General features: G+C 44.6%; 1 protein-coding gene across 2 annotated transcripts in view; it reads left to right on the forward strand.

Annotated features, from left to right (window-relative positions):
* Positions 1 to 5,804: 5,804 nt before the first annotated feature.
* Positions 5,805 to 25,735, forward strand: part of Vps51 (vacuolar protein sorting 51) — a 33,704-nt gene continuing 13,773 nt past the window's right edge. The window contains exons 1-12 of one of the 2 annotated variants that reach the window (XM_077687917.1): positions 5,805 to 5,936; positions 6,249 to 6,394; positions 6,503 to 6,646; positions 6,723 to 6,878; positions 6,942 to 7,015; positions 7,077 to 7,209; positions 7,263 to 7,351; positions 7,418 to 7,547; positions 12,220 to 12,335; positions 16,654 to 16,753; positions 18,484 to 18,801; positions 24,176 to 24,295. In XM_077687917.1, coding sequence (XP_077544043.1) covers positions 5,918 to 5,936; positions 6,249 to 6,394; positions 6,503 to 6,646; positions 6,723 to 6,878; positions 6,942 to 7,015; positions 7,077 to 7,209; positions 7,263 to 7,351; positions 7,418 to 7,547; positions 12,220 to 12,335; positions 16,654 to 16,753; positions 18,484 to 18,801; positions 24,176 to 24,295 — 1,545 coding nt within the window. In that variant the 5' untranslated portion in view covers positions 5,805 to 5,917. The other variant, XM_077687918.1, reaches the window with a different exon arrangement.

Below are 25,735 nucleotides of genomic sequence, written 5' to 3' on the forward strand. Positions count from 1 at the left end.
TACTAAGCACAAGTAAATAAAGCGTCCACACAGCACAGATCTCAAAAGAGGCGTTGCGTCCTGAGACACAGTAAATTGCTTGGCACTAAGTATGTTGTAATGGCGAGATTCATTAGTGTTCGTCTAAATTTAGCCAAGAATATTGCAGCCGATTAATGCATCTAACAACCGAGTGGTTCCGAGAAATGGTGAGCAGGTTCTATTGGTGAAGCAGGACAATGGCAGCAGAAAGGGGAAGCTACTGTGGTGAGCAAAAGAGCAAAGCAGCAATGGAGACGCCCATGGTCTGAAATATAAACAGTGCAATGTGGTACAAAAACTGCCCTTGAAACTGGGAACAAGTTCTTGTTCTCTTGCACTTGTGGCTCTGACTGCAGAACAGCTTCTTCCCAATGAAACCTGAAATGAAAATTTGCTATTCAAAGGTCACAGCTTCATAGTAAGCTTAATTAAATATAACCCAAAAAAGTGAAGGTATTTTTCTGAAATTTCAAACTTTTTTTATTCTAATATCCTGTTAAAGCCTGTTGATATCAGTGGGTAAAAATACATGGAGCACTAAAGAATCAGTTAGGGATAATAAAATTGGACCAAAGGCGCAAGTTAGTGTAGGTCCTACTGCATATAGGGCTGCTGCGGACTAAGCATAGTTTCAAATAAGTCTACTTTACTAAAACCGTCTATCATCATTTAGCTTGCAATTGATATTTCATTGCTGCCAAGAACATTCACATTTTGAAGTCATTGCTCAGAGCACCCAGCAGTTGAGATGAAAGATAATCAAGAGAAAAGAAATGTGTCCAGGTGACCTGTGTGTCAGTGATTCGAGTTCGCTGTGGCGAGTAGTTTGTGCAAGCCTTGTAATCGCAGTGGTTTTGACTATGGGGCAATAAGATCTGTCTTCTGCATATTCCTGTACATTTTAGGCTACTTTCCATGTGCGCCTAACTGAGTTGAGGTCCATGTTGTGTGCCTTTCTCTTATCCTTATTGCTCCCCACTGCATGATTTTAAGCAAGCTAACTGAAATTTCCCTCTTGGACACAAAGCTTAAAAAGAGCTGCTTGTATATGATCTGCTTATTTAGTGTGCAGTATACATATCCTTCGTTGCATTGTGGCACGTATGAAACATGTTCACTTCTTTTTTTTTTACCTGCAATGTGTGGCAACAGGCATTGCATATACATATTGTCCTTTGTGTTGCTTTCTGTAAATTTTTAAAAAGTTTGATGCAACTGCCTTGTCCACATACATTTAATTTCATCTTGTGTCCTGTCCTCGTTCCCCATGTCTTGGAACCAGGTGTCTTCTCTGACCAACTAATAAAAACAGATATGAATAAATAAATTAACTTTTCCTAAACAACTTGTTTCTTGGGACATTTGTGTGTGTGTGGGGGGGGTTACATTATTTTTAGTGCAGTGGCCTATTATGTTTACAGACACGTAACTTCAGGCATACTTAATTACATTTCACTCTGCAGTAATTGTTAATGCAATTTCTTACTTTTTTCACAACAAAATGCTGCTCCTGTGTCACATAAGTTATGCTTGCAGGAGGAACAAAATCTTGTTCTGAATTTCTGTGATGAACCACACTGTCTGATGTTGTGCTTATTGACCTTGACTTGCAGCAGAGCTGATTGACTCGCTGGGGTTATGATACAGTGACAGCCTTCTGAACTTGAATCGCCAAAGTCAGTCATTGCAATGGCGTCGAGCTGTCGATTTACGTTCTTTTCTTTTGCCCCTGAGGGCATTGTGGAGTTGAGCAATTTTCCCTTAACACCGAATGTAACCTAAGTTGCACCTTCCATTGTGAATTGCCAGTATGACATGGACAAGTGTAATTAATAGGTTGGTGTTGCAGTACCACGAGAACTTGGGTCTGGGCTCTGTTGTATTGGCTGTGTTCTTTATGTACTGGTGCTGCTTATTATCCTACAAACATATGCAGTTCAAATGATTGCAATATGGAGTTCAATGTGTGGGGCTTCATCCTGTCTGCTCTGAACACTAGTCCCAATTCTTACAAAATGAAACGCAGAAAAATTAGTGGTATTGAAGAGAAACCTACTGTTTTGTAAGCATGGAAAATGGGTCTGCATTACAAAAAGGGCTCGTTAGAATATGGTAAATGTAGTGAACTAGATTGTTGCGATATATTGGGGGAGGGGAGGGAGAAAAAGGTGCGGTGCAGTGATGTCCCTGCACTTGTTCGTTTTTAAAAAACCTTTGTCTCTATGAAGACCGAGCTACACTAGGTAACCTGTGTGTATTTTGTAAAAAAATTTGCAAATATCCTTCTGTTCTTGGATCACTGCCTGGAAAAAAAAGGGGGTTATTAAATAAGACTGCAGTTAATGTGGGAAATCAAATAAAGAAATTAACAAATTAGTTACTTTTGCAATAAGTAAAAAAAATCTCCAAGTAGTCCATGAGGAACAGAAAAGTTAAAAAATTCTGCTGCAGCAAGATAAGGCTAAGATAAGATAGGCTAAAGCAGCTATAGTTCCCAAGCTCAACAAAAGTAAATGTTATGAGAAAAAAAGATTGATTAGTTTTGTTGCAGCAAGATAAACTAATAAGGCATGCATTGGTTAGAGCAGCTGTCTTTCGCCCTTCTGCAACAATAAATGCTAGCTACATTCAATCAGAGAAGGGAACGGATACTGTCGTACCATGGTATATTAGATCTTGTAACAATTGCTCATCTGAAAACTTAAGTGGGGGTGTGTAAACCTGTGCCACTTTCAGGGGTATGCACAGCTTTGGATTGCAGCAAGCCCCATCTGGGCAGGGTAGGGGTCAGTGTGAAGATGTTTGTGACATTGGTGCTGCAGTTGGCACACTGTTTATGGTAGTGTAGAGCTAATAGGTATAGCAGTTAGGGAGAGAGGAAGGGAGAGCATGAAATTAAGTGGAACGCAGTGAACTTTTTCAAAAAACTGCCTCTGATGGAATCCACTTCCTTATCTTCAAATCCGCCTATTTCCTAATTAAGAGAAAATCTCAGGCTGGTGTCCAAGTGCTGATGTAATGGGGCTTGCTTGCATCACATGTGTGCATAGGGGCCATAATGTACCTGTGCATTCCTCAAGGCCCATGAGTTTTTGTTCATGACCCAACACTGCATTCAAAAAATTTTGGGCAGTTACGATTGCTGGGCTGCATCATCTCTGTGAAGCCCCTGTGCTAGCTTATGGAGCTAGCTATGGAGCTGTGCTAGCTTATGAACAAATGCATGTGCCACCAACAGCTGCGCTTGGAGTGGACTTGGATTCGCAGCTCTTCTCCACTGTTCAGGTGCCCTGCACTGTCACCAGGCCTCACTGAACACTTGGATTTGTTATGCACAGCACCATTCGCATGCCGCTTTCCGGCGGCTATCCACTCACCTGCCTGTCAAAATATTGCTTCGCCATTTGGCTCCCCCAATCTGTGACTCTAGCCTTGCCATCGTGCTGCGTACAGTTGTAGCGTGCTGGAAAGCCAGTGCCCGTCTTGCACACGGTCCGACATCCTGTTCCAGTGCACATTCTGGCAGCCCCTTACGTCCGAGCTTATCGGCGTCCTGTGCGGACTCCTTGCTTCTGGCTGTCTGACACGAGTGGGTGTGCTGAACCGCCAACCCAATTGCATCTGGCCCCTCTTTGCTCAAATGGAGAGATTCGATTCCTTGTGGCTAAGACTGCCCCCAGAAAATTCCCTCCTGAAATGCAAGATACGGGGCCTGTATTGAACGCTGTGCAGCGTCTGCAGTATTCACCAGTAATCAAGTCTAGTTGTCACCCCATCTCTTTCTCTTCTGCCCCCACCATTCCCCCCTTATTCGTTTCTCTTATCATCCTTCGCCTTTGCATTTTTTAGTGCAGAAATGACACTACAGGCCACCCCAATATGGGCAGTGGTATGCCTGGCCACATGTCTTCCTGAATGTGAGTGCAAGTATTATTATAAATACCATTATTATTTCTTAGCTGTTGTCTGGAAATCTACATTGTCTGGACACCGAGACATCAATATCTGGTGGGGAGTGGGGTAGTGGAGGCCACGCCTCGAGATCACATTCTTTGGACGTCCCCGCCAGGCAACCGTGCCCTGATCGGCCTCCCCAAGTGACGCAAGGACATCTGGAAGCATTATCAACTGTGCAGGTGGAAGCACCCACCACCACCACAGCCCAAACTCGGCTGAAAAGGAGTAGTCCTGTCATGGTGACTATGAACAAACGTGTCCCTGCATGGCGCCCTAACTACGTCCTGCAAGTACTGCGCAGTTCAGAACACCCTGTATGACATGGTATGGGATTGTGTGGGCACAAATGTAATACTCGTTATCCAACCAAGGAGCGGAGGGAGGCCCAGCTGACCACCCCCAACCCTTAGGACGAACTGTGGCTTGTGGACGTCGCGAGGCGGCCTGCCAGGGCCCACGACTGCAAAAAATAATTGGGTTTGGTGGAGGGCTAATCAAGGAAAGGGCAGCCACCGCTCTACTACCCTCTTCTGCCACTTTCCTCTTTGGGTGGCAAACTGGAGTGCACTGGAGGGTTGGGCGGTGCTCTGCTGGGTTATTTATTTTATTTACAGATACTGCAGGTCAAGAATTTGACCCAAGCAGGAGGGGCTTATACAAAACATAGGTACGAATCAAGTACGAAAGGGAACACAGGCAAAAAATATATCAGAAACAATTCATGGTACCCTGCATCTTATACACATGAACAACAAAAGCAACCGATACAACACTTAATTTGAAAAAAAAGATGACGCTGTAACACTTCTACAAAATCTTTTGCTTTTACAACATCAAGAGGTAAAGACTTCCACTCTTCAACGGTCCTGGGGAAAAAACTGTTTTTGAACGCAACCGTTCGAGCGAAAATAGGTGTTAATACGAATTCATGAGTGCGTCTCGTAGCCCTAGTTACACGTGGTTTAACGCTGCTAGGAAGAGGTATTTTTATTTTGCCTGACAAGCAATCAAGCAATCATGGTTCTTCTGCTGTGATGCTTCAACTCCCAACGGGGTTACCGCGAGGGTGAGACCCATGGCATGGTCCAGGTCTACAAGGGCCTGCCGCACCGTCAATTATAAACTGTTCGTGCCATCTGGTGGGAAAGAGGTATAGAAGGTGGGGATTACAAAGAACAGGCACGTGCGTTCTTTTTAAGCTGGTCATGTTTTCATTGCTTTCTAGCAGCAGCCCCACATACAATCCTCGTCCTCGTCACCTGCCCTTCTGTAGTCCTATAGTTTCCATCCTTGTTGCCTCGCACTTTTGCCCCACCCCCAACTTGCCAACAGTGAAACAGAACCACCATGGAGATCAAAACCTGTTTTTTGAACTTCTTCCCTGTGACCCTCTCATTCAGAAAGTCAACTTGTGCCATGAGGCAGCCTTTCGTATGAGTCAGAAAAAGAGAAGCATACCACCATGCCACGCGCTCGCTCCCGTGGTGTACACGGCCACCGCCGCTTCATCCTTTTCAGCTTTATCCCGGCTAAGCTATCGTGTTCTACGATGTTTTTTTTAAGAGCGTTTATTTTGCCACAAGGGAATAGATAAGGGAGAATGATTTGATGATGACGAAAGGTTGATCGAAGGAAAAGGGCAGCCGAACAGGTGATAAAAAAAAAAAAAAAAAACTTCCATCCTATCGCCCCCCACCCCCGCCTCCTATCTCGACTTATCAGCGAGTTTCGTTTGCCACTGCAATGCGCAAAATTCTGTAATGTTAAAAAATGATTTTTTTTTGTGTTTGTGTGCGCTTTGTCCGCATGAGAATCAAAATTATGACTCATAGGCTATTGTGGGCAGGGTTAATTGTGGGTGAGGTGTCGTCTTCTTTAGCGGGAAAGTTATTGTGGTCTTGTGGTGGCGCACCGGGCTGGTGGCCATGTGACCATAACAATGGCGAAGGAACTGTCAGGTTCGATTTGTGCTGGTTTCTAAATATTGGTAACATGTGTGTTTGTAGGTTTCGTAGAAGGTAGAGCAAATAGATAAAGTTCTGGCCACAGTTCCGATACGTCTGTTAACTTTTTGTTGTTCGTAATTTTGTTGTGGCATGAAGGGAGTTGTCGAAAGCCTGAGTGAATGGCAGTTTCGCTTGACTCGTTGAAGAGGCGTTCAGTACGTTATGCACAGTTAATTTTTCTGACAGCAATTTGTGACAGTATTCGTCGCGGCAGTATTTGGGACAGTATTTGTGGCAGCAATGTGTGCGTGCTTACCGTTTCAGGGACAGAAAAGGAAATGTTGAGAAAAAAGAATCAACGAAAAATGCTGAAGCAGTTTTACCAGGGCTCCTCGGAAGGAGCTGATGCTGGATTTGATCCGTACGACATCAATGGGTCAGATTTCAACCCTGACCTGTACCTAAACAAGGTGCTTGTCCGTTGATTGATCTATTCGTTTGTCTTGAGCTAACCGCAAAAGTGTATATATGGAATGATCGACGTGAAGTGACCATGATCGTTTGCTTTTTTCCGACAGCTGCTCAAGGAGTGTACGCTGACAGATTTGATGGACAAAGAGCAGGAAATATACAAGCAGATTCAGGCACTAGATGGCGAAATGCAGACGCTTGTGTACGAGAACTACAACAAATTTATAAGTGCTACAGACACAATTCGCAAGGTAAGAGCTTCGATGGCTAGCACCTGAAGCTTTGATAGCGTGCTCTCTGAACTGACCCGCAGTTCTCTCAAATTAGATGAAAAATGACTTTAAGAGGATGGAAGAAGAAATGGATCACCTGTCGTCAAACATGGCAGCGATCACAAAGTTCAGCAGCAACATCTCTGGAACGTTGCAAGGGAGGCGGGAGCAGATGGTTAAGCTCTCGAGCACCCATTCTCTTCTAAAAAAGGTAGTTTTACGATATTTCATTGTCACTGCATCATGATGAAATCTGTTGCACCCTGTTTTTCAGCTTCAACTCTTGTTCGAACTGCCGCCACGACTGAAAGCCTGCATAGAAAGCGAATCCTATGAAGAGGCAGTCACGTATGTCAAAAGCTTGCATGTGCCTGTGCACTATGCCTTAATGCACATGTGTCTCTTGCAGGTACTACACGAAAGCCCAGAAGGTTCTCAAGCAGTACAAGCACATGCCATCCTTTTCCGGAATACATGATGATTGTGCTGCCATCGTAGAAGTGCTCAGGGAACGCCTCCGAAATAAGTTCCACCTACCAGAGGTGCTTTCTACGTGTGCTCAAGCATGTAATGTCAATAAGCTCTTCTCTTGCAGGTCACCAGCAGGGAATTGGGCCGCGTTGTGGAGCTTTTATTTCAACTACGGGAGCCTACAAATGCCTTGTGCATTGACTACCTCTCAAAGTATGCCTGTGCATTTCATGCATTGCAGATGAGTTAGGTTTCACACTAACTACAAAATGTTTGCAGTGCGCGGCGTCCCCTAGACCGGGATATCAAGGAACTACATCGGCAGGTACAAATGCTGAAGGACCCTGCTGCTGCCCAAGGCACAGGAGAGAAAGATGGGAAGGAAGCAGTGGCACTTGACCTCCCCATGGTGTGTATACAGAGAAAGCTGGCATTTCAGTGTTTAGTGCAATGCGGGGTGAGAGGTCTAAGAAAGATTACCGTGATTAGCCAGCCAAAAGGAGGAACTTCTTGAAAGAGTGTGTGGGAATTGTTTAATTTGCTCACAAAAGAGCATTTAATAACATGACAAAAAAAGGGCATAATGGGTGCAGTGTGCTAGAGCTTGCTTTGAATGTCTTTGTCCACTACACTTGCAGTTGTCCCCTGCAATGCTGGGGTCTTAAACTACCCCCTGTGGGGTTTGGGAAAAATCTTCAGTTCACCTGGCTCTGCTTATGGTTTAGAAGGAAAAACATGTACACTTATTAGCTAAATGTAACAAAAAGAGTTAAATGCATTCTCTCAAATCATTTAATATCTATCGGACCTGCTGAGTCATTAAAAGTTGGTTTCTGGGCCTTGAGATATTTTGTACAAGTATCCAAAAATCCAATTCAGGATTCTGGCCTAATCAGTCCCTAAGGTGGCAGGAGTGGTGAAGCTCAGCTTCTCATGTGGCCTGCCCCTGAGGTGAGTTTGCTTGGCAGTCTGGGGGTCCTTACACTAGAGAGTAGAACCATGAATAAGAGCTCCTTTTAACCTTGGTTAAAAGGAGCTCTTAAACATGCAGGCTTCAATTGATTGTGCCAATGTCCTAGGTGTTTTTGTAGTCTTGCTTCACGTTCATATTCAATTTACAGCATTGAGCTAATCAGTGTGCACGTATTTTTTAAAATGTGCTTATTTTTAATACAGGCAAAGCAGTCATGGGCTTGTTGCCAGTTAAAAGTAGCAGTGTAACAGTTAAGGTACGTCCTTACGGCAGTAAGTGCACACTGCTGTGCGCTCCAAAACGCCCGTTCGCGGCAACATTCCTATGCCGCGCAAGGATGGGTCTCGGACCCATTTTTCGCGGCTGGTCGCTTTGCACCAAACTCAACGAGCCAATCAGAGTGCCCGGGTATTGTGAGCTATGAATTCAGTACGAGGCAGTTGTGGTGACAGCAGACAGGCAGGAAAAGTGGCTGAAACACGTGGGAGTGCTCGCGTGCTCCCCAGTTATCTCGGGAGAGGGCGACAACCGGTTTTTTCCTCTACCGCCGCTGCTGCTTTTGTGAGCGCGAACGCCTGGTAGTGTGGCTTTCAAAAAGTGGCAGCGTGTTTGAGCGCACGCAAATGCGCCCGCTTATTTCCACAAGTGAGGATGCACCTTTATAGTTATCGAAGCCAAAAAAGTAACTCGGTTACAGTTACAGAGTTTCCAAAAGTAACGGTTTTACTTTTCTTTTACTGTATAAAACTAAGCAGTAGATCACAAACGAAACAATAAAGTTTATTTGTTGAAATGTACGAAGGTGTATGCGGGTAGTCAAAGTGGTGAGACCTTACATGGAGGGAACCTATAGGGAGCGTGCAACAGAACGTTGGCGCTGCCCTCGTGGGCACTTCCCGCACTACGTGGTAGGCAGCTGAGCAGGCAGCCCTGAGCTTGTTACGGAGAGATGGTGACTTCGTGGTGTCGCATACGAACGGTTAGGTCGTGAACACATCCTTACGCTTATTGCGCGCCGGGAACAGAGCTCTTTCTGTTTTAAACATGGCCATGCCTTCAGGACGAGCGAACGCAGTGGATACGCTGTGTGTGCCGCATGGTTGTTGACATTTCCGTCCGACAATGTCCGCGTGTGGGAGACGATTGTAAATTTTTTTACATAGTGCCGATGGAACTGAATGGCAGCCGCCAATGTCAGGAAGAATATCAGTGCCCACTTCGTTGAAGGTAAACCGTCGATGGATCCAAGATCGCTGTCATATGCGTCTACGATTTTTCACCGGCCTACTGCAGGAGGCCTACGATCGCTGGAGACAGAGACTCCCATTATGAAAGTTCAGTCTGTTTCCTCTATTACTTTTTATCAGCTTATAATTTTCGTGTCTGGGAATCTCATAAGCCATCCTCAGCTGATACAATCAGCGTGCATTTGGTTGGCGACTGCGAGCCTTAATGTTCCCCCCTTTTGTGTCTCTACTGAGGGGACTTTTTTTTTTTCATGTCGTCGCGGTCCTTTGTCACTCCCTGCAAGCCACTGTATTTACTGATTAGCTGTACGGACTGTTATTTACTAGCGACAACAACAGCGCACACTTGCTGTCGCTAGTAGTCACCCTCGCCAATGATTTTAGCAAAATAAAAATGAGCATCCGAATAGAGTACTCGTCAGCTGTTTCGTGTTTGGTGACCGCGATGTATTTCATTCTTGTGCAGTGCCAACACTTTTTATTTTTGTTTTTATATTTTTAATATATTGATGCAGCGTGTAAATATCGTGGAAGGATGAAAGGAGGGTAGACACAGCTCTCATAATATTTCGCAAGGTGTTCTGACTCCGAAACACCACCCCTGGCTATGCTCCGCGTTAGAATACACTTGTTGCATGCAATGCTCACACGTGTTAGGCGTTTTTGCAGAGTTTCAGCATGGTGCAACAAAGCCAAACCCAAAAGGGCATGCCATGCAGTGAAGCTTCAGTTGGAATGTACGTGCTCCAGAGCTATTTTATTCCGCAAACTTCAAATATTTCGAATGGTAAATATGCACTGCGAATATAATAGAAAACACTCTTAGTGAATTATTCGAAGTTTCGAATCTTTGCACACTTCTACTTTTTTCTCCTCTGGGTGGTTGGCTGACAGGCGCTTTGTGTAGGTTTATACCTACTGTCTATCCTAACGTGGAAGATGGAGCAAGTTGGTGAAGCATGACAGAAAGATAAGCAGCGCAAAAGGTATGGGTGAGAGTTGTTAAAATGGGCTGTTTCAGCATTTAAGTATTGACAGCAAAAGTTCAACGCTTACACCTGTTAGCAGAAACGAGAAACCTAAACCCGGCGGTGTACAGTAAAATGGAATGCCCGAAAACACGGCAGTGGGGCTATTCAAGGTGACGTCCGTGCAATGTAAACATCGTTACCGTTGAGCATACCGTTCACCTTAATGCTCAATTCGTTAATCTGGCATAAAAAGAACAAAAGTGCACTCTTTCTTTATGATGAAAATGCGCTGTGGTTCTACGTACAAAGACACAGGTAGGAACCGTTTGTATTTGCTAGACGAAGATGGATGGGCTACTTGCATCGATTGGTTGCATTAACCTTTGCTAATTTACAAGGAGACAGCGTTAAAGTGAAATAACATTGGTTACGCACAAGAATTGTGATGGCGCCTCCTTGTTTATGCTTGCTTGGCGTATGCAGCAACCCTTGACAACGGTGCACTGTGTGCCGCCGCGTTCCCCCAACATGTCGAAAATGTGCTGGCGCCCTTTTCTTCATTGGAGCCTATAAAAAATCCCGCCGGTTGGGTTACACTGTTTACCATGCCGAACTCCGGTCTAGCAGATTGCTGTTGCGGAGCCCTCCCACCATGGGACACCGGTGCGGCTGATGGTGGCGCTGCCAGGGCACGCTCCCTATAGGGGGGCACACTCAAGCCCAACACCGTTCTCAGTGGGCCCCTGTGCGATGGGCTTTCTTTACAAGGGTAGGCCAGGTTCCTACTCGAGGACGATCTAATTGCCTGTTTTTCTTGTTGCTTCCGCACGACTCAAGTTGAAGGAAAAGTTTTAAGTAATCATCTTAAAGACTGACCTGCAGGGAAGGTAGTCTTCTTAGCGACCTCATCTCCTAACTGCAAGGGAAGTCGTGTTGTGGAAAGGCAAATGGTGGAGAGGATATGGGAAAGAAGGAAGTCCGAAAAAATGGAAAATGCAGACTGTACATCGGCCTTTAACGAGTGTTGCTGTTGGGTAGGTACATTTTATACAAAAGGAAGTAACTGTAGCGGTATTTCCTGTTACAGTTACCGTGTAAAAAAGTGACTGTGTTACAGTTGCAAGTTCCTCTAATTTTAAAAGTAAGTAGTTACTGCCCAAGACTGAGGCAGGGCCAGCAGGTACAGTGCTAATCAACCCGCCGCAGTGGCTCAGTGGCTAAGGTGTTGTGCTGCTGAGCCCAAGAATGTGGGTTCGACTCCCGGCCGCCGCGGCAGCTTTTTTGATGAGGTGAAAAGCGGAAATGCCTGTGTGTTTGAGATTTCGATGCACGTTAAAGATCCCGAGGTGGTAAAAATTAATCGCAAGCTCTCCACCACTGCGTGCCTGTGTAGTGTTGGCGCGTTAAACCTCATAACCAGAGTGCTAGCAAAAGTAAAATCAGGATTTTTCCTTGACAACCCCTGTGGACTTTAGCAGCGCACTTATTCAAGCCCGGTGATTGTGCACTGAATTCCTCAGTGCTGATGTTCTTAGGCTAGCCCTGTTTTTAGCTTGCTTCTGCCAGGCATGTGTAGAATGGATGTCATACTCATTTCTACTTTATGAAAATTCTCACTGTTCACAATGCCTCTGGCACCTGTGTGCCTTTGCTATGAGGTTACTTCACTGTTATCAAACAGCACTTGTGCTAAATGTGCCTGTCATTTCAGAATTCAGTGTAATTAAGTGAAGAAAAGCCACTTTAGTATTTCTTGCAGCGATACTTTTGCATTGGGAGTTAATGCGTTTGCTGCTAATTGAAGGCCTCTTTCTATCTCTGAAATCAGAAGCTTGATGGTTGTCACATCTTAAATGGTAAGGTTGGTTGTAATTATTTTCTCCTTTTCAGCACATATTGGAATTCACCAACATGGCGTGCAATTGCGTCATCACTGGATTGTGCAGTATTATTGAGTCTTATACCGATTTGTTCATCAACCGTTTGCCCATGGAGTACTATGAAAAGTAAGCTAAGTGTTTAGTACAGCATTCTAGATATTGCTGAAGATGTGGAGGGTATTTCATGTAGGCTTTTTAGTTAGTTGTACTACAATCTCCTAGCGAGCTGCTGAACTTTTGTATTTGGTGAGGCTACAAAGCACTGTCAGCATGGCCTAAACAGTTAGTCCATTCATTTTATGTAGACACTTTGAGCCTGCATGCACTGGGAATGTGATGCTCTGAGCTTGAGCTCTGGGAATGGTGTCGGTGATCAACCTGGCATGGGGGTTCATTGGCTAAGGCGTTGGGCTGCTGAGCCCAAGGACGCAGGCTCGATCCCGGCCACAGTGGCTGCTTTTCCGGTGGAGGGGAAAAGCAAAAACGCCTGTGTATCGAAATTTAAGATCCCCAGGTGGTCAAAATTAATCTGGAGCCCTCAGCTACGGCGCACCTCAGCCCTGGTGTAGCTTCAGCACGTTAAACCCCACAATCAATAATTAGTGTGGCCGATTGATTGAAAGGCTGTATTGAGCCATGGTTTGAGTTCAGCTTCGAACTTGCAGATATGGTTCATTAGCAGTATTTGCTCTTTGTTCAAAAATTGTTTGTTTCACTACACCGAGACTCAGCTCTTTTGCGTGAATGGTGGCTAACGGGCACCTATAATCAAACCCTATTTTTTTTAAAAATCTGCTTGGCCAACTTTGTATTAATTCAACACCAAGGTATAAGGACAATAAAGAATTTGCTTGAAGATGCAGTTGTTAACTAAGCATGAGGACCTGCTATTCCAGCCTGCAAAGCAGTGTGACAGGGTGCCCATTTATTACAAGAACTAATAGGGCTACTGTCGCGTCTCCTGCGTTGTCGATGGCTCAATGGCGAAATGAAGTGACTCCACAATTTTCGTTCTACGTTGTTGTGGCGTGCAGTTAAGTAATACTATTGTAATTTGTTCTTGCTTTCAACGTTTTCTTCCAATCATGGCTTTTGTGAGGATCGGCGAGCAATTTGAAAGAAACAAGATTAAAGCCATTGTGCAGTATGTGGGAAACAATTTATATATCAATGACTAGGAAGGCCTGTAATTCAGATGAATCTGATAGTATTAGAAAGTGCTTTTCAAAATGTTGGGGATATGCATTGTGACTGGGCCTCAATCACTATGCACATCTTCAATAGAAGTTTGTCTTCACGCCAGCTTAAAGGGACACCTAAAGCGTAAAATCGTGCACCCTTCCGTCTAACGACAACGATGGTTGAATGCGAAGCTTTCTCGCGATGGATTCTTTGGTTGGCCAATCTCACACTGCGAGTATGTGCTACTCTGGAGGTATGCACCACTTCTCTAGAATACCCAGAGCAACTCTCGGGCGTGCACTCCGTCGGCCTAACATTTGGGTTTGGGGTGTACGGCGCGAATCGGTACCAGCTGCTTGGCGTTCAGTGAGCAATTTTCTGAGAAGATGCCTGTTTAAGGTCTTAAAACCCAAGATGTGACGTTAAGGCCTAACGTCCTAAACCTCAAACAGGGAAGTTGGGCCTAACGTCTTGTGGCTAACAGCCTTACGGCACACAGAGCAACGCCATTCTTCTCGTGACGGGTTGTTTGGTTGTCATCTGAGTTTTTCAAACCTCTTCGACCATGTCGAACTGGAGCACTTGGGTAGACGCCGGCTTCATCACGCAAGGGACCCAGATTCGAATCCGGCCTCGGGAAGCATCTTTTTCTCTCACTTCACTCACGATCATTTACCATCATCGTCAGGGAAAGTTGGCTTTCCTGCAGGGCGTATTGGCAAACGACAGCATCAGGGAAGACACTAAAGCTTCGCTTTAAAAACAAGGTCACCTAAATTGGTAGGTTACAGTGCCCTGAATAGTTTACTTGTGCAGGAAATGCTAAAACTGGGAAAATAGGTATTTTCACATCATACGCTTTTCCACTCCACAATTTGCACCTTCTGAAACTGTGCATGGGCAAGTTACGTTGATTGAGCGAGTCTAAGCATTTTTCTGGAAAAAACGGAGTACGGTAGCGACGTTTAAACGGGAAATAAATGTATCTTTCATCTTTGCTGGGTGCATGTCTTTTAAAAAAAACATCAGATACTAATCACTGTGAACCGGGATTTGTCGTTACCAGCGGCAGTAGACTTGGTTTCAGTTTTTGCTTCATTCAACTGTTCTCTCTTTGCATACAAGTGCAGGGAAAAGTTCCATGTGGGGGAAACGTGTTATTCCTACTTGCTGCCTGCATGTACATATATGACCGCCAGTGCGATAGGTCGGAGGTCCTTAGCACAATTGGCTACACTACTTGGCTGTTTATCGACGTCACTGATCAGTACTCTGGCCCACTGCATGAGTGTGTCCTAAGCCTTTTCGGAAGTGGCAGCGCTGGCCGGCAGCTTTTTACTAAATTACTAACCTACCTTCAATCGCTTTTTCTGCTTTTGTAACAAGCAGTGGTTTAGAGGCTTTGTGCAATGCAAAGTTTGTTGCAATCGCTTTTTCTGCTTTTGTAACAAGCAGTGGTATAGAGGCTTTGTGCAATGCAAAGTTTGTTGCAATCGCTTTTTCTGCTTTTGTAACAAGCAGTGGTATAGAGGCTTTGTGCAATGCAAAGTTTGTTGCTTGCTGTGTATTGTTCGCCTGCTTATTGTAGGAAAAGGAATACCTGGCCACAGTGATTAAAGGGGCCCTAAATAGGCTTCCGAATGTCGCCATTTCAATCGCACAATCGCTAGAGCACCCCTTCACGACAACGTGTACCAAATATTACACCTCTGCGTAAAGCAGGGGCCGCACAAACACGAAAAAAAGATTTCACTTCCTCCCCTGGCTCACCAACCATACCTTGCCGCCACACTTGCGCGCTCTGACGCAGTTCTTTGCGGCTCTGACGCGCCTCTATGACGCACGCGACACTGCCCGGTGCGGCGCCGCGAACGCGAACCACAGCGACAGCGCTCACCGTGCAACCGGAATCTGGTGGGCGGAGCATGCGCGTCGAGTGCTAAAAAAAAAAAAAGCGCGCGCAGGGCTTGGCGCAGCCAATGACTGCACGTACATCAAGGAGGGTGATGGATTGCCCTGTTTCTCTCGGTGGTCTTGCGCCGGGTCGATGACGTCGCGGCTTCCACAGTGCTTCGGAGGAGCTACTAGAGGAGGAGAGCCCCAGGCCTTATGGGTGGCCCCTTTTAATGAGCGATAACTCGGCTAATACTTAACGCATTTAAACAATTTTTGCGGGATGACGTTCCTTGGATAGCACTCCAGTGACTGCGCACGCAAAATCGTAACATTTGGCAGCCTATTTAGGGCCCCTTTAAAAGGGCCGTGTCTCTAGCTTTCTAACCAATATTTTTCCGTAACTTGTGTGTTGTTCTCTCATATCTCTCTAAATTTGAATTAAAAAAAATAGGCTGTGAGTCGGCACTTGTGCACACCCAGATATTTTCTAATTTTCTTTTAGAATTGAGAAAACAAGAATAGAACCAAAAAATAAATTTGCATAGGTAAGAGAGCTGCAAAGGATTTTTTTTTTTGCTTACATAATATTCTTTTGTCTAAATCTTTTGGGTTCATGTCTTTTTTTTTTTTTAAAGAAAAGTGGTTCATAGTTGGGTATTTTTTCAGTTGTATCTGTGAGAGGGTACAGTGGTCTTTTGTGGTGAAATAAGAAAAAATGGCATGAAAATTATTGGCAGATTGTCTCATGTCTTAAACGGTACTACATGGCCGAAAAAACGCCAATCTAATTCTAATTCACAAGGAGGGAAATGTAGAGGAACTTAAGAATTACAGACCCACCAGCATACCCTCAGTTGTACACAAGATGTTTATAAAGGTAATAGTTGACTGCATAAGCAACAGCCTCGATTTCCAACAACTGAGAGTACAAGCTAGTAGGTGCTTAGCACTTGATAGTAGGTCTGGCCTAAAGTTTCTCTATATAGCTCCCGCAGGGAGCTAGTAGTTGCGCGTCTGTTCACCATCTTGTAATCCGAAGTGCTGCAGGAAAGCCGCTTGTCGCGCGTGTAGGAGCAGCGCCACCATGCTTTTACGGTGGCCGAAGCGCGGTGGGGGCGCTTCGGTCGGCGGCGGCTATGCTGGATTCTTACAATGCCACTCATGCTGCTGCTGCTGCTGGGCGGGGCGCAGTATCGCCCGGTTGGCAGTTGCGGCGCGGCATCGAATAACTGGAGCGACGTCATCAAGGCGGCGCGAGAAAAAGGGTCACGCAACTCTTAGCCCCTGCGAGATCTGTAAAGAGGAACTCTAGTCTGGCCATGCAAGAAGAGCCATCTGTGACGCCAGTTCTGTTTGTCCTGTGCAGTGGGGAGACTGACGCTGTCGTGGTGCAAAAATTGAAGGCATTCCTGGATGAGATCATGCTGCAGCTTCTTGACGTGATGGAGCAAAGGGTAGCCATAGAGGTAAACTGTTTTGGGTAACTGTGTTCGAGATTCTCTTTTTTGGATACTTTGGCATTACCTTGAGTTGGATTGTCTTCATTGTTGAATATCACCTCCTCTCTTTTAGTTGAAAGTGAAGGTAGGTATCTGAACAGTAGTTCATATTTTTTCATTGTCTACTGTGTAGTACCTTCATTTACTCCATAACATACACTTCTTCATGTCCTCCATATGAACATTTGTCAACTGGCCTGTCTAATCTCTTTTGTTAATTGCTCGCTGATTAGTTAATTTTAACATACGTAGATATTTTGAGTCCTTTATGTTAACTGCCTTATTGTATAAGGCAATGCTCACACAGGAAATTCTGTAAAGTAACTTTTGCCAGGATTTAGAGCTTGGTATTTAAGGACTTCGGAAGTTTGCCCAGAAAATTATTTTTCTGGACACGAAATTGCATTCTTAGGGAACTACTGTTTTTGCAGCATTCCAGGTGTTTTGGGGGTCGTCAGTGAATACTGTAGAAGCGTGATATTCACTGTTGTTGTGTGCCTGTCACTTCCGTTGCTTGAGTAAAGCTTTAAGGACTGTAGCCGGTAGCCCAAAGTACTAAAAGGGGCTGCACAGGTATTGTTCTGTTGATGACTGGAATAATTTTGTCACCATTTTCTGAAAATACGAGTCTCCTCTGCCAAAACCGTAAAGTGAAATGATATAAAATGAAATCTTGGAGCGCATTTTGTAAGAATTTCATGTGGCAGAGAGTAAGATAAGCGAACTTGTATTACAGAAACAGCATGAATATATTCGAGTATAACACCTAGGTTATGCCACATGCTGCCTTCTTGGCCTAATAACAATACCACAAAACATGAGAAGCAATGCTAACAAGAAAAAAAAACCGCTAAGACTCGTGATTTCTTCAAGGTTAAACAGTGGTAAACGCGAGACAAAATGAATATGAATAAGCAAACATGCAGTGTGTGTGTGTGTGTGTGTGTGTGTGTGTGTGTGTGTGTGTGTGCGTGTGTGTGTGTGTGCGTATGTGTGCGCTCCCTCGTCTTCATGAACCATCACTGAGCTCAGGGACACGGGTTTGATTCCCGGCTGCTGTGGCCGCTCATTCTGATGAAGGCGAAAAGGGAAAATGCCCGTACGATCGGGATTTCGGCGCACGTTAAAGATCCCAGGTGGTCAAAAGTAATCCGGAACCCTTCACCACGGCGTGCCTCATCGCCTGCTAAGTGTCGGTGCCTTAAACCTCATAATCATCATCATCTTCACCAACCAGCCTTCAGATCTAAGACTCAAAACATTGACCAGAGATTAGATTAGTGTATCATTGTAAAATGTTTTGATTGGCTTTTTTCAGCACTTTCATTTAAGTTCAGGTTCTTGTGGGCCTTATAGTTTCAGTTCCTAACAAAAGTTCGGGCACAGGTTTAGGCTCAATTTAGATTGAATTCCTTGGCTGCAAGAGGCCCTCATTGCTAGCACAAGACCTACACTTGCTTTCAGGCACCTTTTGTGCATTGGCCAGAACTGGGGATAGGCCCACGCCTGCTTTTAGCCGGCACCTTGGCCGCAGGCATTTTACGAAAATTCGGGTCCAGACTTCCCTTTAGCCCTTGGCTTTATAGTTCTTCAAATTTAATACGTATGGGCGGTGTGAGGGCTAAATCAAGGAGCACCCTGCCCAGCCAGTTGGAGGGGCGGTGCACCGCCTGATGCTGTTCCGTTTGGTGTTGCAGAGCCGCCGGGTGGACAACAGTGTGCTGGTGAAAGCTCTGGACCGGTTTTGCCAGAAGCTGCAGGCAGTGACCAAGATGATGCCCGCTGCCGACTACAGCCAGCAGGCGTCCCGCATCGTCGAGCAGGCCGCACGAGACCAGTGTGCCTTTGCACTGCAGGCACTGGGGCAGTTCTTTGCGGAGCGGCTGACCGATGTGCGGCACAACTTGGCCCTGCCGCGTGCCGTGGGCCAGGACAGTCTCAGCCTGGCCGACCTGCACACGGGCCTGCACAATCTGATCCTCGACCATGTGAGGTCGCTGCTCAGGGGCCTGCGGGTGAGTCACTTGGCCACTCCTGGCATTGTGGGCAAATAGTTTTGGCAGTGTAAAGGTCTCTTCAATTTGGCCTGCACTTTCTGAACCAGTTCACGATGAGTTCAGAGCAGGTGCCACCAGGACAGAACCGGTCCTGCACTTTTTTCTTCTGCTTCTGCACCTCCCTTCTTGGAAGTGCGCCGTAAACTCATTCTGCGCTCTCTGCACTGTCGGCAAATCAAAGAGAAAAGTGCAGATGCTATGCACTGCACTCAAAAATCGAAGAGGCAAGTGCTGCACTGTCTAAATAAGGTCAGTGAGTGCAGCCAAATTGCAGCCACTTTAAATGTGTAGCCACTGAGCTACCAGGGGACAGCAAGTGGTCTTACGGAGGTCAAGGAAGAGTTTGTTGGTCATGCAAACTTTGCTTGTAACTTTTCGCATTCGGGGCCATGCGTGCACGTTGACGAGAATGCTATCCACACGGCTGCTGCGTATATTTACAATTGTAGTAGTGTGTGTAAAAAAATTTCCCTATGCACAGGGCTCCTTGAGCAATCTTGGTGATGGTCAGTGATGACACCCCGAGCTCCCATACCTGAGTTGTAATCAACTGTGACGATGGGTTTTAAGTTGAAGGGCAGAGACCACGAACTGGGGCTCTTGGCACCTTAGTCAATGGTTGTCTGATGGGGGCTATTTGTCTAGCACCTTTATACTCAATCGGCCGTTCAAAACACCCAGTTTGTTTTCACGTCTCAAAGTTTTTCCTTAGTTTTCCACCGAAAAATGGTCAGCCTTATAAATAGGGCCGCATTAAAGCATTTGCAATCACGAAACCTGCCGCTCTACTGGTGTGAAACATTTGACAACCAGTCGGTATTCCCCATCACCAAGTGCTTGCAAAAACTTTTTTGAGGTCAGCAAAAAAGCTAGAGTGACAATTCTTGCTAAAACAGAGCAAGCAGGCAGGGTTGGCAGCGCATCTCGGAGCGGGCATTGTAACGACCCCACTTCGTTAACTCCAAATATTTAGCCGACAACATGAGCATCTCGACCTGCACTGCAGGCAAAAGAGCGGTGCGGCACTATTGACTGTGGACAAAAGGCGCCACCTTGAGTCATCACCCGCTAAAAAGATTCAGTAGCCCAAGGACGCGGGTTCGATCCTGTCCATGGTGGCTGCTTTTCAGATGAAGGCGAAAAGGGAAAATGCCCATGTTAAAGATCCCTGCAGATGGTAAAAATTACCCTCCGCTGTGGCGTGCCACATAGCCCAGGTGTAGCTTTGGGGCCCATCAAAAAATGTATGCAGAATCCTTTATAGAACTAATCAAGTATGCTCGGTCTCCAAAACACGCATCTTAAGTTGAAATGAACCAACTTTCTCAATCAGTACTCTATATTTATTACGGACAGCGATTGGCGGTGCTAATTCTTCCAGCAGTGTAGCATTAGTAATATGAAAGTTTGTTCCATGCCAGAACACATTTGAAAAGCACTTCTCATCTCACAGCACCACTCTTCTCACTACACAAGCACATTTATACAGAATAAAAGGTCTGCCAAGCAGAAGAGCGTACATTACAGCGTGAAGTCAAATGACCCTTTCCTCCAGGAGCTTTTGGTTGCCCGAGGCACTTGTAAGGCATCAGCACGAGGGGCAAACTAAATTCATAAAAATTGATTCAGCACATTTTTGCAGGCACCTGCAGTACTCCCCTTTTTTTTGTTCAACGAAATACGGTGCACGTGCTGGATGCTTTCAGTAAGACATCAAAACAGGCCATTGTGGAGCCAGTACTAAAGCAGAGAGAAGATCCCTGTTGTCCAACAAGCTATCAGCCAATTGCCCTGCTGACCAGCTGCTCAAGCAAAGTGAAAAAATGATAATAGAGGACTCATGTACTTGCTATATTTGAATGGCATCCTGAAAGCCAAGCAGGCTTTTGGTCAGGCAGTTCAACAACTGACCAATTATGTAGACCTAGAACCTTATTTGAAAAATGCCTTTGTTCTCAAGCTATACTGTACGTCAACGTTCTAACATTCTTTGACATAGAAAAGGGGACTAACAAAACTTTTCAATATGGCATACTGTGGGACCACAAATTTTTCTGTATTTGTGGCAATACTGTGGAACATTGTTTATACGACTTTTTCGAGACTGCAAGAATGTATAATTGAAGTGGGATATGATTGTGGTGTGGGTAATACTGCCTTGATTTGTGGTCCTGCATGACAGTCGGGCTAGGAATTTTTTTAAACAACACTACTCCCGAGGGAAAATGTGAATCCCTTAGTCCTAGTCATATAAAAGAAAAAAAAAATAAAATAAAATAAACATTTTATGTATTTTGTGCATCCCCACCCGGTTCTATGCTAGCCCGCCAGCTGTGTGCCTTGTGAGTGTGTGAACAGCATTAAAAAGGCCCATGCAGAGCTCAGCAAGGTGGGTGGGAGACTGCCAAGGCTGCAAGTAAATCATATGGGAGAAAGGAAGCAACATCTGTTACTGTCAAAAAGAAGAGGCCGTTTTATGTATTCTTTTTGCACCTATTCTATTATTTTCATCTTCTCTCCAAGGATCAGTGGCTTTCCTTTTCGTGACACCAGGCTCGGCATGGAAAAATAAAAATGCTGTGCTCCCTGATTGCAAACTAACAAAGAAATAAGTGCTGGCAATGTGCTGTCTGGTTGTTGAAAAGCTCTAATTTACACCGCACATAAAGCAACCTTGAATTACAGATATTAGGACAGTGAGCTTCTCCTCTCCTGCCATTATTATGGCGGGGATAAGATGTACCCGCTGCATCCTTTTAACATTTTAATGAGGCTGCTGATAAGACTATGGGTGTGTTGGATATGGCTCAGCCTCAAAAATGTCTTTGGAAATGTTAGACCCAGTGTTACGCATAGGTAGGTACAGTGTACTAGAAGGTAAGGTGTGTCGTGCGGAGGAAAAACCAGTGTAAAAAAAAACCCTTTTGCGATGAAAAAAATTGCATGGAGTGCAGGCATTCCCCAGAGAACTCCTGTTGCAGCCAGCGCCACATATGTGTTATTAATTCAAACTGAACAGTTATTTGATGGGTTTTGTAAAGCTTTATATCATAAAATAAAGAAATAAGACTATTTAGGGCAATAAATAATGATTAATTTAACAAACAAAACTTGTGAAGCCAACTGGTAAGCAGCGACCGCCAGGGGCGCTGCTTACAACAGGAGTTCCTCAGCAGAAATTTCCATCGCAAAAGGGACCCCCCCTAATCGGCCCCGAACGACACACCTCTCTCTTCTAGTACACTGTAGCAGAGGGTTTCGTCTGCGTCTGGAGCTTTCAGGGCAAGCCGCGTTCAAATCCTGCATGTCGAATGCAATCGTGGGGCCATGAGTCCCAGTGCACATGTACAGACCTTATGTGGGCTGTGATGATACATCTGTAGCAAATCATCCATGTCCCTTTATCGTTGAAGACACATCAATGTGTCCCTTTATGATCAAGACACATTTTTAAATTGTCCATCAATGTCTATGCGTTTCTTTCGGCAAATGAAACAGCACGCCGAGAAATTCAAGGTCTCATCTTATACCTGCTGAATTGCTATCACTAACCCCGAATCTCTGGAATGTGTCTTTAGTTGTTTGTGATCTATCTTTTAGAGTAGTTTACTAAAGTTAGGGCCAAGATAATTGATTTTACAGCACTTTCTACACGTGGAGCACGAGTATCCATACACTGCTTTTTACACTGATTATACGGGGAAGTCTGCTTCCAGTGTCTGCACTTAGCTCGAGCTTTACCAATGCAAAGACAACGAACAAAAATACCAGTGTTTTGCCGCAGAGACAAGAATTGCACAAACAAGAATACAGAGTGCCATTATTTTTAGACTGTTTAAGTGTAATATTGTGGAATCAGTCATAAAAAATTTGCACCTTCCAACCTTCATTGGTGAAACTCCTGAATGCCAGGTGGCCTGTACCTTGCATGCAAAACAACCGTGTTATGGGGAGCTGTTCTGAGGGATTTACTCGCCACATTTGCTCTGTGGCACTACTGTGTGTGTTGCAGGTCCCATTCCTGTTGTTTTGAAAAAAAAAAATGGCTGTGTGTCCACTTTAAGGTCCCACATTGTCTAAATTAATCTTGTCCACTAATTGCGTGCTTCGAGGGGTTTAATATGTGTAATCTATAGCTAATGCACTTGATAAAGGGATGTAGCACCCCAATTCACGTCCATTTAGTTGTGACTGTTTGCTGTACAAAATACTTCAAAACACCCGGGCCTGATATAATTGGGCTCAGTTGTGCTGCCCGCCATTATGGATTGTATGCAACCCCTTTGTTAGGGCTGCTTTGGAAGTGACATTTATTGAAAGGTTGGTCATTTTCGCTGAACGATCTGAAAGAGTATGTTGATGATACTGAATGAAGGCATCAAAACAGCCCTTTGTCATGAAAAAAAGGGCTTGGTCTTCACTTTTCAATTGCTAGTAGTGGGTAGAAGCTGGTGATCTACCCCACCCTCACCCTTTTCTCTCTGATCACAGTCACGAGAATGGATTTAACCAGCTGTACAACGCACTTTGAAGGGGTTAAGGTTCCTCTCGAAGTCCTGTAATGAAACAGGAAACTACTGGTGCAGCTTTACATTTCCTCAAGTTCAATTTCTTTCGTCACATATTTGTGTTTGTTCTGTGCATTTTTCTGTACTTTTCCCAACTGCTGAGAAATTGTTGATATAGAAACTTACTTGAATTTGCAGCCCTGCTTGAAAGTACAAATCCGTCTCGGTATTCTACACTGGTGACTCGAAAGGAAGAACAGATGTGCTTTTGTTGGTAATCAGTATGAAGCATCACTTCGGCTTTGGAGCACTGCTAGAATGTACAAGACAAAACTCTGTGCTATACTTTTATTCCCCAAAAATGTTGTCGGAGAAGATATAGAAAATTCTTATTTTTATTGACTCACTGAGGTCTCTTAATAAATGCCTCGAATTCTATTGCCGATAAAAATAGTACTGCACGTCAAATGTTGGAATGGTACACAGAAGCGCAAAGGCAAGAATTATAACCAGAGTTGAACGTGCTGTGGTGGCTAAGGTTTTGTGCTGTTGAAGCCAAGGGTGCGGGTTCGGGTTGTCTAAATTAATACGTAGCTCTCCACTACAACGCTGCTCGTAGCCCATGTGTGCTTTCAGGGCATAAAAACCCTAAACTTCTTTTTTGAACAACCAATGTTATACGGGATATTAAGCCATTCCTTGTACAATGCAATCAGAGGTTAGTGTTCGGAATGAGGGGATCGCTCCTGGCCTTCCTTTCTGTATTATGGGCACCAAGTTTAGAAAATGGGAACTCTAATGCTGTATTGGGCTTCTGTTTCTAGGCTTTTGCCCAGCCAGAGGTGGAGTTTGCGAAGCGGGCCAACTTCCAGGACATGTTTTGCCTAGAAGTGCACGAGGGCATTGTGGTGGCTTTTATACGCACTATCAACAAAATGGCCCTGGTGAGTAGCGACGCTTTCACACACACTAGTCCTATTATTAGTACCCGCTCTGTGCATTATCACCTGACCTCTTATCCACAGAATGACTCGTTTAGCCTCTTTAGATCAGTATTGGTTTTGACAGGCTGACCAGATTCAGTGGGCAGGCGTTTGTTGAAGTCTCATTGTTTATGCGCCACTCGGCCTGCTTTCTTGGCTGGCACGAGGTGGTAAAAAGCGGTCGTGCACGTTGTTTTTGAATGCCCCAAGCCATCCTGCATTGTGTGTGTGATTCTCAGACTAGTGCCAATGGGGCTTTCCTTCACATTATCAGGAATTTTGTTTTGTATTTTTCGTAGAAAATAAGGATGTTGGTGCTGGGAATGGAACTTAACATGTTGTTGGATTGCTGATAGGTGGCACTTGCAGGGCCCGGTGAAAGCTGTCCTTGGTAGAGCAGTTACTGGGTTACCAGCACAGCACGGAATGTAAATGTTTGCTTATGTAATGCAGTTTGGGATACGGATGCCTCTCCACCGCAGTGGTGGCAACAGCTTATGAAATCATTTTTTTTTTACGTCCAGTCTCCCTAAAGGTTTTTGTCACATGCAGCACATCCGGCATATGCATACTGACTAACCGTTGACCCACATCGCAGTGAACGTGTTAACTGGCGCTAAATGTGAATGAGGCTTAATTTACTGTTAATTTAAGGAGCACAAATTGTTTTTTTGTTTTGTTTTCAATCATGCTGCAGATTGAGACATTCATTGCGGTGAAAAGGGTTCTTGCTATGCCACAATGACAGGGAAAAATGTTAGTTATTACATCTTTTTTGTAGTTAGGAGGAGCTTCACTGGTCACTTTACGATGAAAAAAAAGGTGTTCTTACCTTAAAGCAGCACCTTGATAGCTAAGACTGCGCAGGTTGTATTAAGCAACCCATTGAAAGAAACTTTTGACCTGCTGTGCTGCTAATGCACCTAATGCCATTACTGAAACTCAGAATTTCAGGAATAAAAAACTTCAAAATGAGCGAGCACTTAGACTAAAAAAACTTTAAAATAGCCCCCCCCCCCCCCCCTCACACACACACACACACACACGCACGCACACACGACACCACACCACACCACACTAAAAAAAACAGTCATTTTTCAGAAACAAATTTATACTGCTTTTAACATTAACCCATTGTCAACACTGATAAGAGTTAATGTTAAGTGCACCATGTTTGGTAACAAATAAAAATCACACAATCTACTGTGCAAACATAAAAATCACACTTAAAAAAAATCTACTGTGCAAAATCTACATTAAAATCATACTTACATTAAAATCTAATTACATTAAAAAATCTACATTAAAATCATACTTAAGAAAATCTACTGCGCAAATGGTGGTCTATTTTCGGCGACTATACTGTGTATAGTTCATGTCTTGTTTGTCAAGTGGTGAAGG

Source organism: Haemaphysalis longicornis, unplaced genomic scaffold (assembly GCF_048455015.1).
Source record: "Haemaphysalis longicornis isolate Haplotype H1 unplaced genomic scaffold, Haemaphysalis longicornis Haplotype H1 scaffold_1, whole genome shotgun sequence".
NCBI classification, from domain to species: domain Eukaryota; kingdom Metazoa; phylum Arthropoda; class Arachnida; order Ixodida; family Ixodidae; genus Haemaphysalis; species Haemaphysalis longicornis.